Source organism: Xiphophorus hellerii, chromosome 22, assembly GCF_003331165.1.
Source record: "Xiphophorus hellerii strain 12219 chromosome 22, Xiphophorus_hellerii-4.1, whole genome shotgun sequence".
Lineage (NCBI taxonomy): Eukaryota > Metazoa > Chordata > Actinopteri > Cyprinodontiformes > Poeciliidae > Xiphophorus > Xiphophorus hellerii.
This window is the reverse complement of record NC_045693.1, coordinates 2,528,574-2,542,817: the sequence shown is the minus strand read 5'-3', so window position 1 is coordinate 2,542,817 and position 14,244 is coordinate 2,528,574. Positions and strand designations below refer to the sequence as shown.

Sequence of the window (14,244 nt, the reverse complement as noted above, 5' to 3'; positions counted from 1 at the left end):
GCAGCCACAAGGAAAACAACAACACTGCGCGTTGACGTCACAGAATCACAGAGTTTAATCCCATACAAAGCAACGTATGCATCAACAACAAAACTGCAGAGGAACAGAGATATGCATTCTTTACCTGAGACAGAAAAAGACAGACAAGACAAAGACAAACAAAAAACAAAACAAAGACGCGTCTTTGGAGAGAGCGATGCAAAAAAGCAAAATAGTGGCAGCTCTCTGAATTTTTACTGCTGTACACGAAGTCTTATACTGAAGGTGTGTCTTCCCTTTTTTAATATATTCAGTTAAGGCGTCCCTCTAGTTGGCCACTTGGAAGCTACCTTGGACACTCAGAGAAACTTAGAAACTCCCCTAATTTTACGGCAAAGATCAAAGACCATTTGCTCTCTGGTAAAAACAAAAGAGCCAACAGCTGCGTCCTAGCCTCCTGGGTTCTATGGTCATTTGGGTACAGAGAAGCCTGAGATAAGATTTCACAGATGCCTGTAAAATCCGAAGTCTCTCCCGTTATCTCCCCCAGGCTCCAGTGATTCTGCCCTGCAGGATATGCTAATTGTATGGCCTCCTGTGCTCTGGCAGCACAGCAGGAGTCCCCTTTGAGAGATCTACATTTGGTTCCTGTTTGTCTGAATGCTTGGTCATCTGGTTTAATTTTGAATCCTTAACACAAACCTGTTCAAAATAAAGAAATTTGTTCAAAATAAGAGTGTTCAATATACCTTTTACACATGCCGTAAGATTAACTGTATTAAGCACTAAAAATAATCATTTTTCCTCAACTCTCTGCAACCCTGCAGTTGAGCTGTGGCTCTGGGGCTCCTGAACTCACCACAGTCTAAGTGTACTTGATAAAGGTGCTAACCAACACGCACTAGCTAATGGTGCTGAGAGCCCTGTAGACCTGGTCCTTTGAAGGATTGGCCACTGAATTGAGACAGCAGGACCGTGATGAAGAAAGACAACACATTTCTGCACTGCAGATTAACACCTTTCACAGTTTTAACTGAAGTTAGTGTGAAGAATTAACCATTCTCCATGCTAAGTTATCAATGTATGAGGTTGAAGAAGAGTCAGTGAACTGAATTCATGAATTCAATTTATTGAAGTAAAATACAGCTGGTCCATTCTGACATGCTACCTCTAAGAGCTAACAGACAAAATGGCATCCGAAAACAGTTGGTGATCCTCTTTGTTAGCCTCTATGTAAGCCAGGGTGACAAACTCCAGTTCTGAAGGGCCGGTGACCTGCAACTTTTAGATATCTGTGCTGATCGTCTCCTAATTGCTAGATATTTTACAACAACTCAGGGAAGCCAGAAACGTATCCAGGATGCTTTTCCGAAAGAACAAATACAAAGTTGTGTCAGCAAGAGGACTAAGAGCACCAGCAGCATAACCCACAGCATAGGGAATACAGGACAATTCCCCTTCCAATGCTTTAATGTCATACAGGAGCAAAAGGATGATGGGCAGATAAAGCAGAGTATAAATAATCAGCACCACAACCTGAATGGCTGCGAGTCGTCGTTTTTCATCTGCTGGGACACTGACCGCTCCTGAGAGAGCTTTGATAGTCCCAACCAGGAAGAAGATGAACAAGGGAAAAGGCAGGAGGAGAAAAACTATGAAGAAGTGGGCAGCCATCTCATACTCCTTAATCACATAGGCAAGTAATGGATAAAAAAGAGGAAGTAACCAGACCACAATGCAGACCACCACATATGTCTTGATGTTTCTCCTGAATCTGTACCACAGTGGCATGGCAACAACCAGATACCTGCAATAACAGACAGAGATGATTAGAAGGTTATTAAGGACAGGATAATGTGATTATGTCAGACAGAAGAGGAGTAAACATGGAAACACACCTTTCACAGGAGATACACACCATGAATCCCACACTGGCCTTTATACAAGCATATACAATTTTCATGTATGTGAAATCAGCTTGACTGAGTCTACATAAATCTACTGGAATTCTGGAGAAGAGCTGAATGAGATCAGAGATGAGGAGGTTGATGACATAGACTGGAGCCTCCTGACCCTTTTTCACCTGAGAGACAGACAAGAGAAAAAATATTAATGACATAAAAATATTCTTGACATGTAGGATGTTGCCTGTTCCTCATATTTTAGTCATTTCTAAGTCAAGACAGACTTCAACCTGAGATAAGAGAGAACCGCTGTTTAAGTGGGAGGCTGATAGTCAAATAGCTCATTCATTCTAAATTAATAGGTTAAAATTATGCTGTGCTCACCTGAAAAAAAATTGCAATCATCACTATAGAAATTAGAGGAAGTCCAATGCTAATGCTGATCCAATTCATCCAGTTTAAGATTTTTGCAGACAAAGGATCTAAAGTAATTGCACCCATTGTACAGTTGAGGCTCATGTTCCCGCGGTTTAAACATGATGCGTCGTTGAAGTTCAATTCTTCCATCCTTCGGTGTTGAACCAGGAATTTGATGACACTAGAAACTGTAAACAGAAATGATGATAAATGCGTAAATTATTTATAATTGTTGCTTTAGCATAACCAGTAAATCCTAACATTTACCATTAAAACCTAACTGACATTAAAATATACTGGTAAAAGTGGACAAATTTCTCCATCATAATACAGAGTCCTTAAGGTTTATTATCTATATATCTATAGTCACCTCTCCAATCTGAGAAAGCCTTTCTGCGTTTTACAGTTCTGCTACTCTGTATTGACTAATGTTCATGTTTCAATTCAGATTCTCTTCTGAAGGTCGGAACCAGATATTTACATGCGCTGAATAAAAAGACATAAATTCTTTCTCACTGTGGGAAGTTAAATCAGACCAAACCTTTCTTGTTTTAGGTTAATTCGAATTACCAAAATTATTTATATTTGCCGAATGCCAGAAAACTGAGGAAGAACGTTTTTTAGAGACTTTTAAAAAATTATTCTTGAATTCAAAAGTTTACATACATTTGGTCAGTATCAGGGATAATTGTCTTTTAAACTACGAGTTTGGTCAAACCTTTTGGATTTCCTTCCACAAACATCTCACAAGTTTTCTGAAGTTCTGGTCCGTTCCTCCTGACAGAACCGGTGGAACTGAGTCCATTTTGCAGGCCGCCTCACTCCCACACACATTTCCATAGAACTGAGATTGAGACTTTGTAATGGCCACACTAAAACACTGACTTTGTTGTCCTTAACCCCCTTTTATTACCACTTTGGCTCAATGCTTAGGGTTGCTACATGCATGCTCAGAATGAGAGATTCCTGACACAATACAAACAATTGTTTACTGTCGCTGTGACCAGGAGGAGTGAATGCTGCAAGTCGATGACTTGGTGCAATCTGCTGGGCTTCCTTAGAGAGAAAACGTTTGAGAATAATGACTACACCATTAGCATTCGCATTAGGTTAGACCAAATTGGGAGACATGAAGGCAGGACAATATGGACAAACACTAAGCTTTGAGTATAGCTTGGTTCACTTTTCACCCTCACACACTTTACCTTCAATACAAAACAGGAAGTACATTTTAATGGTGCATCATTTTTAACTTATGTGGCGTTCTTCTATAACTTACATAAAAAGTAACATCTAGCTGACCTTTGTCATAAAACTTTTGAGTGAGACCAAAATAATATCTAATTATGGATAAAATTATCCATGTTTAAAATTAAAGTAGACAGTAATCAAATTAGATTTTCCTTCAGTACATTATGAAAATGACCAAAGAAGTTGTTGTCAAAAGGACAGACAATACAAAACTAGAGATTGTGGGAGATAAAATGTTTCCAGAAGCTTTGTTCCCTGACAACGATCATTTAAACTAGTTCCAATCTCAAAGGGCAGCTAATCTGAGGAACAGAAAGTCTCTGATTCATAATACTTTAGTTTTCTCTGGGAGATGTTGATGTACCACATATATCCAAATATACAGTTCTTGCTGTTATTTAATATGTAATGATGATTAGATAAGTGTTAATTTCTTATTTTTAGTAATTTAAAAAATACTCCATGCATAGAATTAAATTTAATATTTCTTACCTTAAAGATTAATCGTTAATCCTCAATGAATTCTGCAGAGCTGCATCAGAAGTTGTGTTCTCTGCGTTCCCAAAGTCTATTTATAGCAATATTAGACATTCAAATGTTTGATAAACAGAGATATGATCTGGACACACCTGCTTAGGGTTTGTCCCAAACAGGCATTGATTCTTAGTTGGTTAATTCTCTTGATCCTCCTTCATTAAATGTATTTTTTATTTGATGATAAAATGTTAAAGGTACTCACCTTCCAAATGTCAGGGTTACTGTAGAATAAGGAACTAATGATGTGTGATGTCTACACAATATAGTTTTGATAATAGAATAGAATAGAATATAGAATAGAATAGAATAGAATAGAAGTACTTTATTCATCCCAGCAGGGAAATGACTTCACAGTTACAGCATAGAGACAAGACACAATAACAACTACCACTGAGTAGTAGCTGTAGATAAAATAAAAAAAAAATAGTAGCTTTGATGTGAACATATTTTGATCTCCAGTTACACATTAAAACAACCTTATTACACTCATCAATGGCTTGTAATAGAATTTTTAAAAATCAGCTGTCCTCTGAAGTTGATTGGTTAAACTGACATCTAGAAAAGTTCTATAGGAATAATACATTTAACTTCCATTGATTCTAAGATCTACTATGACCAAATGTGAAATGAGAATGATGTTTGTGACTTTTGCAAGGAATTGTGATCCCCATTTAATTTTGTATGTCATTCTGAAATGTTCTTTTCTATATGAGAATTATAATCACAGCTAAACTTTGAAGGTTTGCAGTGTTATTCCCGTATATTGTAGAAGTCAGAAAATACTGAAATAAGTCTATCTATACTGTTCTTTTCATTTGCATGATTCATTTCATTACATTAGAACAATATACATATTTCAAGGAACACTGAACAAAGGGCTGCTTCAGGTAGAGTTGATGATATCAGAACTCCGTGTCATGAAGTTTGGCGGAGCCACAGGCATTGTGCTTTATATTAAAGTCTATCATGTAAATCCTATCAGTTAAAACAATGAACAGTCTGTGCATAAAGAGCAGGAAAAATTCCCCAAAGCCGATTATATGTGCTTCCACATTTCTTTAAGGACAGGACTTGTAAACAAATGCAAAAGAGTACATGCAACTTGACATCTAGAAATGTTCTGTAGGCCAAACATATACCTAAACCAGAGAAACATAGATGCCATAAAACTGGAAGATTCTCTAATAAAAAAAGACATGAAAACTCAGAGCTTTAGTCATGATTGATGGCAACATCACTGACCAGAGTCCTGTTTAGAAACCAGGACAGCAAGAACTGAGCACAAAGCAGAGACTCTGAGAAGACTTACCTAGGTCTGTGGTACTTAGGTTTTGGTTTCAGAACCAAACCAGGTGGTATGTCAAAATCCAACCCTTACTATACAGTTCATTTAAATTCTTTATTTTGCCTTATATTATATTTTTATGTGAGTCTATTTGCTGTTATTGTCTGTTAATTTGCTGCTGTTGTACAGAAATGTCCCCATTGTGGGATAACAAATGATATTTCTATTCTATTGTATCAATTAGTTAACTGTCAGTCAAGAAGACATCTCTGAGTAAAGAAATATTAAAAAACTCCCCACAATGGAAAGTAGATAACATGATCTACCATGGCAACTCAAGGAAATCAGAAGACAAAGTGTCATTTCTTGCTAATGGAATTAGAAATCTGTCAGTGTATTCACATCAGGAGTCCTTAGCTCCACTTGTTTGGTCCAGACCAAAAGTTGATTTAATCTTTTTCTCTTGGTGTCACTTGTTTTCACATTATTCTTTTTTTCAAGAGGACTATAATTTCTAAACAATGTCTTACGGGTGACGATCATTTCTGCCATGGCCCGAAATGACAGAACCAGACCTGAAAAGACTAACTTTGGAAATCCTGCACCCTGTATTTCTATTGTGCACATTTGTGCTGCTATTATAATGACTGCAATACCATTTTCAATGTCTAAGCAGTTCATTCAATGCAGAATTTGGAATGTGATATTTCTAGTTTGTAACATTAGCAAAAGTTGCTGCAAAGTGAATGAGACGAAATGAGCTGCATGCTCTGACCCACAACATCCTGGAAGAAGCATCGCTAATCAGAAAATGGCAGATCAGGTGCAATTACAGCACAATCAGAACATGCAGCAGCAGCGCTAGTAACACTGACCGTATTCAGGTGTCATGTTTAAATGCCTTCATGAGACCAGAGGAAAATGTTTAAAAGGTTTGTTATAAAATGAAATGAATTTGTGGATGTTCTTGATTTTCTGTTGGAAGGACTGAAGGGACCAGCAAAGCCATCTGAAGTCAAACTGTCAAGTTTATTAGATGGAAACATAGTACAATCTGCTTAAGGAAAAGTACATGCAGTGCTGTAGGAGTTACATAACGTTATAATTTCCATATCCATGCTGAGAAAAATTGCTCAATTAGGTTAAGGAACGAAGAGCAGAGTGAGAGGAACTCCATCAGCCTCTTGTTGTAGGTAACAAATTATTTCCTGATGATGATGTAGTGAAGAAAACTGACACAAAGATTCTTCTGCCTCTTCCTCTGCTTTGCCTCCTAACTCCACCTCAGACTCACTCCTCTTCCTCTTCCCCTTCCTCTTTCTTTCTGTACATTTTGTCAAGTGCTGTGATTAGAATCATCTATACATATTAGACGTGTTGGTCAATGTTCAAGTGTTTATGGGTCTAAAGCAACTCTACGCAGTTGTGTCTTCAGCCTTGACTTAAAGGAACTCAGTGTTTCAGCTGTTTTACAGTTTTATGGAAGTTTATTGTAGACTTGAGGTACATAGATGCTGCACATTTCCTAACCACTTCTCCTAACTATACAAAACATCATATGTCATCCCATATAAGGGATAACCTGTCATTTGCTCAAATGAACCACTTTAAACTTAAAAATGAATAGTGGACGTCAATATTGTAACATATGAATCTGACAGCAGAATTATTTAGCTTACTCTTTTTTGTTACACATCTTAATATTTACACAGGACAAACATGACTATATTAAATATTACAACATTTTGCAGGCAGGTAAATATCTGGATAAAATGTTGACTATAGTGTACTAATGACTTAGTGCATGCTCACATATTTCATTCTCATACTTATGTTAGCAGTGAAATGAAGCTCATCTGTTGGCATGAGGGTCATGGACAGAGCACAGCCACTTTGTCTCACTGTTGCTCAAGATGCAATCAGCATCAAACATCATCTGTGTATCATTCCAGACATGGCTCTGTTTGGTGCGGTGCAGGATATTGGGACCCAGCAGTCTGCACAGGTAGCGGACATCAGAACTAGAGAAATGTTAACGCTCATGCAGGTAAAGCCAACGGGTCGGACCTGGTCCAGAACACTCTTTACTGTCTGACAAGATAAGTTGTAACAAAGCTAATAAAATGTATCCTGTCATCAGCAGCTCCCTTGATAGAGACACTATGTATGTTTATATTCTAAATAAGTAAATTTTAACAATTGTGTGATTTAAACTTTGATTTAAACACCATTTAATTAAATGTCAAACTAAATTTGTTTAAGTTGTGAACATTTTAAGTTTAGTGGCTGAATTGCCATTAAATTAAAAAATTTGTGAATAAAGTGTGATCCTTCATTTGGCAACACATTTAATATTATTGAATGTTTTTCTGTCAAACTCATAAGAACAGCAGTCTCAGAAACAGTGAAACAGTAACAATGCCCACATGGGCAATTATAGTTACTATCATAATGTTAAAATAATAGTAGTACTTGAATATCTAAATTAATCAGTAGTATTTTAATGCAGGCTGATAAAAAAAAGACCAAAACAGACAAATAAGAAAACAGAATTGCAGACAAACCGTATTGGTTTCTGATCAGTGTGACGCTAACTGAGCCGATAAAGCTACAGGATGAACTGAGCCTGGCTGTTAGCCTGGTCTGCAGCAGGACAGCTGCACAGGATGAATCACCATGGTAACTTATTGTGAAACTTCTGCTTTGTGAGACAAAGTCCAGACTTAATTCAGCCAGGATGTCTGGAAAGTCCTGGCTTAATCTGCTATCATGGTTCTGTCAAACAGCCATCAGGACGTGAAAATAAATGGTTAAATGCATTTAATTATACCAGTAAATATTAGTTCAGATGCAATTACAATAATGTAGAAATTCTTATTCCTGAAAGTTATCATAAGTGTCAAACTTTCATTGGTAAATTGCCGTAAAGTTACAGGGAAATGATAGCAGAAGAAAAGTGATTTGACACTTTACTTCGAAATCAGCTGCAGCAAACTGATTATTGTTGATGCTCTTTTGCATCATAACGGATATTAAAACCTAAACAGTCTCAGTATGTGTTGCAGACCTGCTTTCATAATCTGTGCTGCTCGTCTCCTGATTGTTAGATATTTTACAAGAACAGATTGAAGCCAGAAACTTATCCATGATGCTTTTCCGTATGAACAAATACAAAGTTGTGTCAGCAAGAGGACTAAGACAACCACAAACTATAGCCACTGTATAGAGAGTAAAGACGGATTGAAAATTTAATTCCATAATGAAACCCAGAAACAAAATGAGGGGCAGATAAAGCAGAGTGTAAATAATCAGCACCACAACCTGAATGGCTGCGATTCGTCGTTTTTCATCTGCTGGGACACTGACCGCTCCAGAGAGAGCTTTGATAGTCCCAACCAGGAAGAAGATGAACAAGGGAATGGGCAGGAGGAAAAAAACTATGAAGAAGATGACAGTCGTCTCAGGATCATAAGTCAGAAAAACAAATAGAGGAAAGAAAAGTGGAAGTATCCACATCACAATGCAGACCACCACATATGTCTTGATGTTTCTCCTGAATCTGTACCACAGTGGCTTGGCGATGACCAGATACCTGCAATAACAGATAGAGATGTTTAGTCTCTGAAGATTATCAAGAATAAAAGAGAGGTAAACATTTAAACATACCTTTCAAAAGAGACACACATCATGAATTCAACACTAACAATTAGACAATAACCTGTGATGAAAAGGAGGATTTGTAAAAATAGCTTATGACTAATTAGCATATATAGAAATCTGCAGAAGAGCTGAATGAGATCAGAGATGAGAAGGTTGATGACATAGACTGGAGCACCTTGGTCCTTTTTCACCTGTGAGAAACACGACAGAGAAAAAATGAATGACAATATAATATTATCGACATGTAGAATGTTTCCTGTTTCACATATTCCAGTTATTTCTAGAGACAAGACAGACTTAAGCCTGAGTTGAGAGACAATCACAGTTTAAATAACAGGTTGATAGTCAAATAGCTCATCCATTATGAATAAATAGGCTACAAATGTATTGTACTCACCTGGAAAAACAATGCAATCATCACTATAAGAATTAAAGGAAGACCAATGCCAATGGTGATCCAATTAACCCACTTTATGATTTGTTCAGCCAAAAACACGCTGATGGAATCACTATGGTTATAATGAGTGTTGTTGAAGTTGAGGTTCATGTTGCTGTAATTAAAACTGTTTTCCGAAGACATGTTGAAGTTCAACTCTTTCATCCTTCAGTGTTGAACCAGGAATTTGATGACAGGAGTAACTGTAAACAGAAATGATGATAAATGTATAGATTATTGTTGTTTAAATATAACTTGTAAATCCTAACATTTACCATCCAACCTGAAAAAGACAAACATGGCCATTCGGTTTTTACAGATCTACTTCAGCCATGTTTCACTTCAGGTTCTCTTCTGAACAAACATTTTATTGAGACCTTTTCAACTGTGATACTCTGGTTTCTATATTTATTGCAACTCATTAGAATGATTTATTTGTGGCATGAACAGTGATGCATGAGGCTTGGAGGTAAAAGTTATATTTTTAACTGGAAACCTTTGCAGGAAACACACAATGAAAAGGATTTTTGTTTTCATTTCTAATTAATTATTGTAAGAAATTCCACTCTGCCATTAGTAAGATAATTTTTTTTTTATCGCCCCGCAAGGGGTCTTTTTGTGGGCTCTAGTGTCCCTTTTTTCAAAGTAGGCTGACAGGAAAGGGGGAAGGAGAGGGGGGAAGAAATGCGGGTCAGGGAGTCGAACCCGCGACAGCGGGGTCGAGGCTACGTTTGCCTGAATGTGGGTCGCGCTAACCCCTCCGCCACCACGGCACGCCCAGTAAGATACATTTTTGATAAAGTTCAATGTTCTTTTAGGCCACATCACACTTTTAAAAGATGCCAATGATTTACTTCACACCTGGACAAGTCAACTGATACATGCAGAGAACCATCTTGTGTCAGAATCTCAGTCCCTTTCCCAGATATTAAAGGACTACACAGATGAAACTATGATTTTTATTGAGCTCAATACTGAATGCAAATAATGCAAAAACTTGTTAATACAAGAAAGATATTTTATATCAATATCCTTGTTAAATAAAGGAATGAAAACTAAACCGTAAAAAGATACAAAAAAACAAATAATCCACTATCATGAAAGGAACGAGGTGAATATTTAACCTCTTTAGAGTTTTACATTTGTGGCATACGCACTGTATTGCCAAAGGTATTCTCTCACCTGCCTTGACTCACATTTGAGCTTTAGTCACATCCCATTTCTAATCCATAGAGTTCAATATGACGATGGTCCACCCTTTGCACATAGAACATCTTCAACTCTTCTGGGAGGCTCTCCACAAGGTTTGGGAGTATTAATGGGGATTTTTGATCATTCTTCCATTTGTGAGGTCACACACTAATGTTGGACAAGAAGGCCTGGCTCTCAGTCTCCACTCTAATTCATCCCAAAGCTCTTCTATCGGGTTGAGGTCATTATTCTGCACAGGCCAGTCAAGTTCATGTGCACCTTTATGGACCTTGCTTTGTGCTTTGTGCTCAGAGTCAAGTTGGAAGAGGACAGGGCCAGCTCCAAACTGTTCCCAAAAAGTTGGGAGCCTGGAATTGTCCAAAATGTCTTGTGCTGAAGCATTCAGTGGAACTAAGAGGCCAAGCCCAGCTCCTGAAAAACAAGCCCACACCATAATCCCTCCTCCACCAAACTTTACACTTGGCACAATGCAGTCAGACAAGTACCGTTGTCCTGGCAACCATGAAACCCAGACTCGTCCATCAGATTGCCAGATGGAGAAGCGCGATTCATCACTCCAGAGAATGCCCCTTCACTGCTCTAGGGTCTAGTGGTGGCAGCTTTACACCGCTGCATCCGAGGCTTTGTACTTGGTGATGTATGGTTTGGATGCAGTTGGTCACCATGGAAACCCTTTCCATGAAGCTCTCTGCTCGCTGTTCTTGGGCTAATCTGAAGGCCACATGAACTTTGGATGTCTGTAGTGATTGACTCTGCAGAAAATTGGCGACTTCTTTACACCTTCAGCAACTGCTGACTCTTCTCCATCAGTTTACGTGGCCTACCACTTCATGGCGGACTTCCTGTAAAACACTTCCATTTTCTTAGAATACAGCTGACAGTTGACTGTGGAATATTTAGCAGCAAGGAAATTTCACAGCTGGATTTGTTGCACAGGTGGAATCCTATCACAGTCAGAACTTCACTGATCTCCTGAGAGCGACCCATTCCTTCTCAAATGTTTGCATAAACAGTCTGCGTACTGAGGTGCTTCATTTTATACACCTGTGACCATGGAAGTGATTGGGACACCTGGTTCCAATACAGTGTATACAGATTTTCCTCCAGTGTGTTATAAGCCTGGTGGGCCGCCAGGCTTTACTTGCTCCCTGCTAGGCTAAGTGTTGTTTTTGTTTTTATAAAAAATAAAATAAAATTGTGTCTCTGCTGCAGTGCGTATTTTACTGGCAGGGCAGAATTAATCCTGAAAGAAAGATGGGTTTATTGTTTTTTATAGTTTTTAATAGTTGATGCATTGGACAGGGAGCGTGCACCAATCACACCACTGCTGCCTCGCACACTGTCGCTGCTGGACCTCTGAAGTTCATCCTGACACAGATCATACATGCTTGCTGTCACGCAAACTAGACACAGACTCACCTGTATGGACATTTATATAAACTCCCTGTGAAGATTTTGTGGAGAATTCATCAAGGTAGGAGTCGAGCTTAAAATCCACAGTGGTTGCTCTGCTTGCGCAGCTCAGTGTGAACCACAAATGTTCACTTTGAGCTGCTCAATGTTTACAGGTTCACGTTTGGAGGTCCCCGTTGAGCGTGCGTCGCAATGACATTTTGTGCAGCGTCTGCATTTAGTTTCAACATGTTGACTTTGTGTTTGAGCTGATAAAGTTTGAGTTCCCAGTTAGCCTGTCTCACCAACCCAATTTATTATGATCACCCAACTTAATTTACTAAGTTTTTATAACTTAATTCATTAAGTTTGTTAACATAACTAATTTAAGTCACTCTTAATCAAATTATTTTTGTCTAATAAATAATTCAAATCTCTTTGACTGAATTCTACAGAAAGTCAACTCAAACTAAAATATCCAAAATTACATTATCACTCACATTGTACTTAAAATACAACTTGAATTTAAATCATTTTAAATTCAAATTAACATGTTATTTTAGTTTTTTAAAGTTCCTATACACTGTAAAAAGAAAATAGTTTATCCAACTTAATTTATTAAATTGGTTTGACTTAATAAATAAGAATGGGAAGACATGCAGCAACGGTCATCAGGCTGGAATCGAACCTGTGACCTCCACATAGAGGACTAAGGTCTCCTTATGTGAGTTTCTGCGCCACATACAGGATCTGTCCCTGATAAAATACTCTAAAAAGTTTATCGGAAACAAGTTCAATCCCGTGTTTCTGTTCTGATGTCTTGACACATCAGGTACAGATCCTGGACCGACTGCAGTGCTGTGGTTAGCAGCATGTCTTCATTTGAAGAACTAAATGATTTGAGTAAGACTGCCGTAAATTTGTCATTTTAAAGGCACTTAATGAATTCAGTTAAACTTTATAAATTGAGTTGGCTGATCATAATATGTAACTTAATTGAATTACTTGTTACCAATTGAAGCACTTCAATTAAGTTGGTTCAACTAATTTCCTTTTGCAGTGATGTCAAATAAAAGCAATCAACATCTAAAGGTGTTGGTTCTGGATGATAAAATATGCTTTGTCTTGCATTTAAAAGATTTGTTTAATGTCAAAAGCTTTGACTAATTAGGACATTTTCCAAATCATTTGTTTTTGAATCCTGTCTACTAAACATTCATATCACCACATCAGCAGCAGAAAAACAAACTTTAAATGATAAATAATATTACTCGAAAGAATAAACTGATAAAAGTATAATTTACCTTTTGTTTTGCCAGATTTCTTGAGCCAGCTGCTTTCCAGAGTGCTGACAATGTTGTCATTTCACTGAAGTGGAAACTGATGTTCTTCTATCAAATCAAGCTTTTTTCAAGCTCTAAGTGCTTTTTTCCCGTAGCACTTAGAGCTGTTGGTTAGAGGAAAGTTATTAATTTAAAGCTTTGAGGTGAATGTTAGCAGTTAATGCACTGGCTTTAATGGTTTTGTAAAGAGACAAAGTTCACTGATAATGAAATCTGATGAATAAACTGTAAACATAATTTTATCACCCATTCACTTCCATTTCCTTTCTAAGGAGGAGGGCCTTTCTCAGAGGGCTTTTAGATGAGTAAATATTTCAAAAATAAAATTTTATTGTAATGACAAAAAGACTACATAAACGTACGTGAATTGTATAAATAAACTGCAGCCATAAAAATACAAAAAACTTTCATTTGAAACCCCTTTTAAGTAAGTTATCAATTTTTTATCAACACATACGGTCAATAGTTTACTGGTAACAATAATTCGTCCTAGTTATGGTTGTACTGGCAACAAATCTCTAAAAAGTTAGAGTGAAACAGAGACTGCAGGTAGATTTTACAAAGGGCAGCAAAATCAATCTTATTACACATTAAAGCAATTAACGTTAAAACAGATAATGTGAAAATGGACATTTAAAAAAAGACTAATGGGAATAAATAAAATCCCACAAATGTTAGGTATGCTCAGAGATTAAAGCAGATTATGTGGAGTTAGCCACAGTTTATTTCTGTAGCTGGCAGCTTTAAATGACATAAATGCAGGGATTAAGTTCTATTAATCCCTGGTTTTTGTTTAAGATTCATCAATCCTCAGACACAACAAACCCA

General features: G+C 37.4%; 2 protein-coding genes across 2 annotated transcripts; both read right to left on the bottom strand.

The window, feature by feature from the left end:
• Nucleotides 1-1,193: 1,193 nt before the first annotated feature.
• LOC116713390 (G-protein coupled receptor 4-like) lies at nt 1,194-3,105 on the bottom strand. Its single transcript, XM_032553532.1, has 3 exons — nt 3,049-3,105; nt 1,878-2,062; nt 1,194-1,786 (listed from the first exon to the last, which is right to left on the bottom strand). Exons 1-3 carry the CDS (start codon nt 3,103-3,105, stop codon nt 1,288-1,290), a joined length of 741 nt encoding a protein of 246 aa, XP_032409423.1. The 3' UTR covers nt 1,194-1,287.
• Nucleotides 3,106-8,412: 5,307 nt separating this feature from the next.
• LOC116712721 (G-protein coupled receptor 4-like) lies at nt 8,413-9,634 on the bottom strand. Its single transcript, XM_032552544.1, has 3 exons — nt 9,431-9,634; nt 9,040-9,224; nt 8,413-8,965 (listed from the first exon to the last, which is right to left on the bottom strand). Exons 1-3 carry the CDS (start codon nt 9,632-9,634, stop codon nt 8,413-8,415), a joined length of 942 nt encoding a protein of 313 aa, XP_032408435.1.
• Between the last annotated feature and the right edge of the window lie 4,610 nt (nt 9,635-14,244).

Bases quoted from the DNA above. Each gene is read 5' to 3' on its own strand.
- LOC116713390 (XM_032553532.1), bottom strand. From the start codon at position 3,105: ATGGACTCAGTTCCACCGGTTCTGTCAGGAGGAACGGACCAGAACTTC. The intron at 2,063-3,048 runs GTGAGATGTTTG...TCTGTCTCTCAG, and splicing joins ACCAGAACTTCAGAAAACTT to GTGAAAAAGGGTCAGGAGGC. The intron at 1,787-1,877 runs GTGTGTTTCCAT...CTGTTATTGCAG, and splicing joins GTGTGTATCTCCTGTGAAAG to GTATCTGGTTGTTGCCATGC.
- LOC116712721 (XM_032552544.1), bottom strand. From the start codon at position 9,634: ATGAAAGAGTTGAACTTCAACATGTCTTCGGAAAACAGTTTTAATTAC. The intron at 9,225-9,430 runs GTGAGTACAATA...TGTTTCTCACAG, and splicing joins TGATTGCATTGTTTTTCCAG to GTGAAAAAGGACCAAGGTGC. The intron at 8,966-9,039 runs GTATGTTTAAAT...CTGTTATTGCAG, and splicing joins ATGTGTGTCTCTTTTGAAAG to GTATCTGGTCATCGCCAAGC.